The 1038-nt window shown below is 41.6% G+C and overlaps 1 protein-coding gene across 1 annotated transcript in view; it reads right to left on the reverse strand.

Moving 5' to 3' along the window:
* Positions 1-469: 469 nt before the first annotated feature.
* EMH_0087340 (uncharacterized protein) overlaps positions 470-1038 on the reverse strand; it is a gene marked incomplete at both ends in the record, with an annotated part of 3135 nt that continues 2566 nt past the window's right edge. The window contains one exon of the mRNA XM_013494612.1: positions 470-949. Coding sequence (XP_013350066.1) covers positions 470-949 — 480 coding nt within the window. The remainder of the gene's footprint in view (positions 950-1038) is intronic.

The following is a 1038-nucleotide window of genomic DNA, read 5'->3' on the forward strand; positions in this document are numbered from 1 at the left end:
GTTAGTTAGTTAGTTAGTTTAATTATATTTTTATTTATTCTTTGTACTTCCTTATCCTTATAAAAAAGTATATAAATAGATACATAGAAAGAAAGAGAAAAAAAAACAAAAAAACAAATAAACAAATAAACAAACAAACAACAAATAAATAAATAAAAATAAACAAATAAATAAACAATAGATAAATAAATAAATAAATAAATAAATAAAAATAAATACCTGCATAGGCCTGAAGGAATTATTTTTAAAAACATTTTTATTTATTCTCTCTACTTCTTTATCGTTATATAGATACATAGATAAAAAGATAAAAAAAAAACAAAAAAACAAAAAACAAAAAAACAAAAAACAAAAAAACAAAAACAAATAAACAATAAATAAATAAATAAATAAATAAAAATAAATAAATACCTGCATAGGCCTGAAGGAATTATTTTTAAAAACATTTTTATTTATTCTCTCTACTTCTTTATCCCAAGGAAAGGGGCCCCCCCAGTCCCCGGTGGGGCCCCCATTCACAACAACGGGGCCCCCAAAGGCATCGTAGTCTCCTGCTTCTATATGAAACCTGCTGCTGCTGCTGCTGCTGCTGCTGCTGCTGCTGCTGCTGTAGTTGCTGCTGCTGTAGTTGCTGCTGCTGTAGTTGCTGCTGCTGTAGTTGCTGCTGTAGTTGCTGCTGTAGTTCGTGCTGCTGCTGCTGCTGCTGTAGCTGTCGCGGGGGCCCCACACCCCCTCGCTGCTGCTGCTGCTGCTGCTGTAGCTGTTGCTGCTGTACCCGCCGCAGCCGCTGCTGCTGCTGCTGCTGCTGCTGCTGCTGTGGGGGCCCGCAAAACCACCAGCCCCATATCCCTCCCATGCATGCGGTGCGCCAGAGAAGGAACCTTGCTGCTGCTGCTGCTGCTGCAGCTGCTGCTGTTGCTGCTGTTGCTGCTGCTGCTGCAGGGGGCCCCTATAGGGCCCCTGTGCAGTAAGTGTCTCGCTCCCTTGCTGTTCTCCCTTCTCAGCAGCAGCAGCAGCAGCAGCAGCAACAGCAGCAGC

Source organism: Eimeria mitis, genomic scaffold, assembly GCF_000499745.2.
Source record: "Eimeria mitis Houghton genomic scaffold, Emh_scaff122, whole genome shotgun sequence".
In the NCBI taxonomy this organism is placed as follows: domain Eukaryota; phylum Apicomplexa; class Conoidasida; order Eucoccidiorida; family Eimeriidae; genus Eimeria; species Eimeria mitis.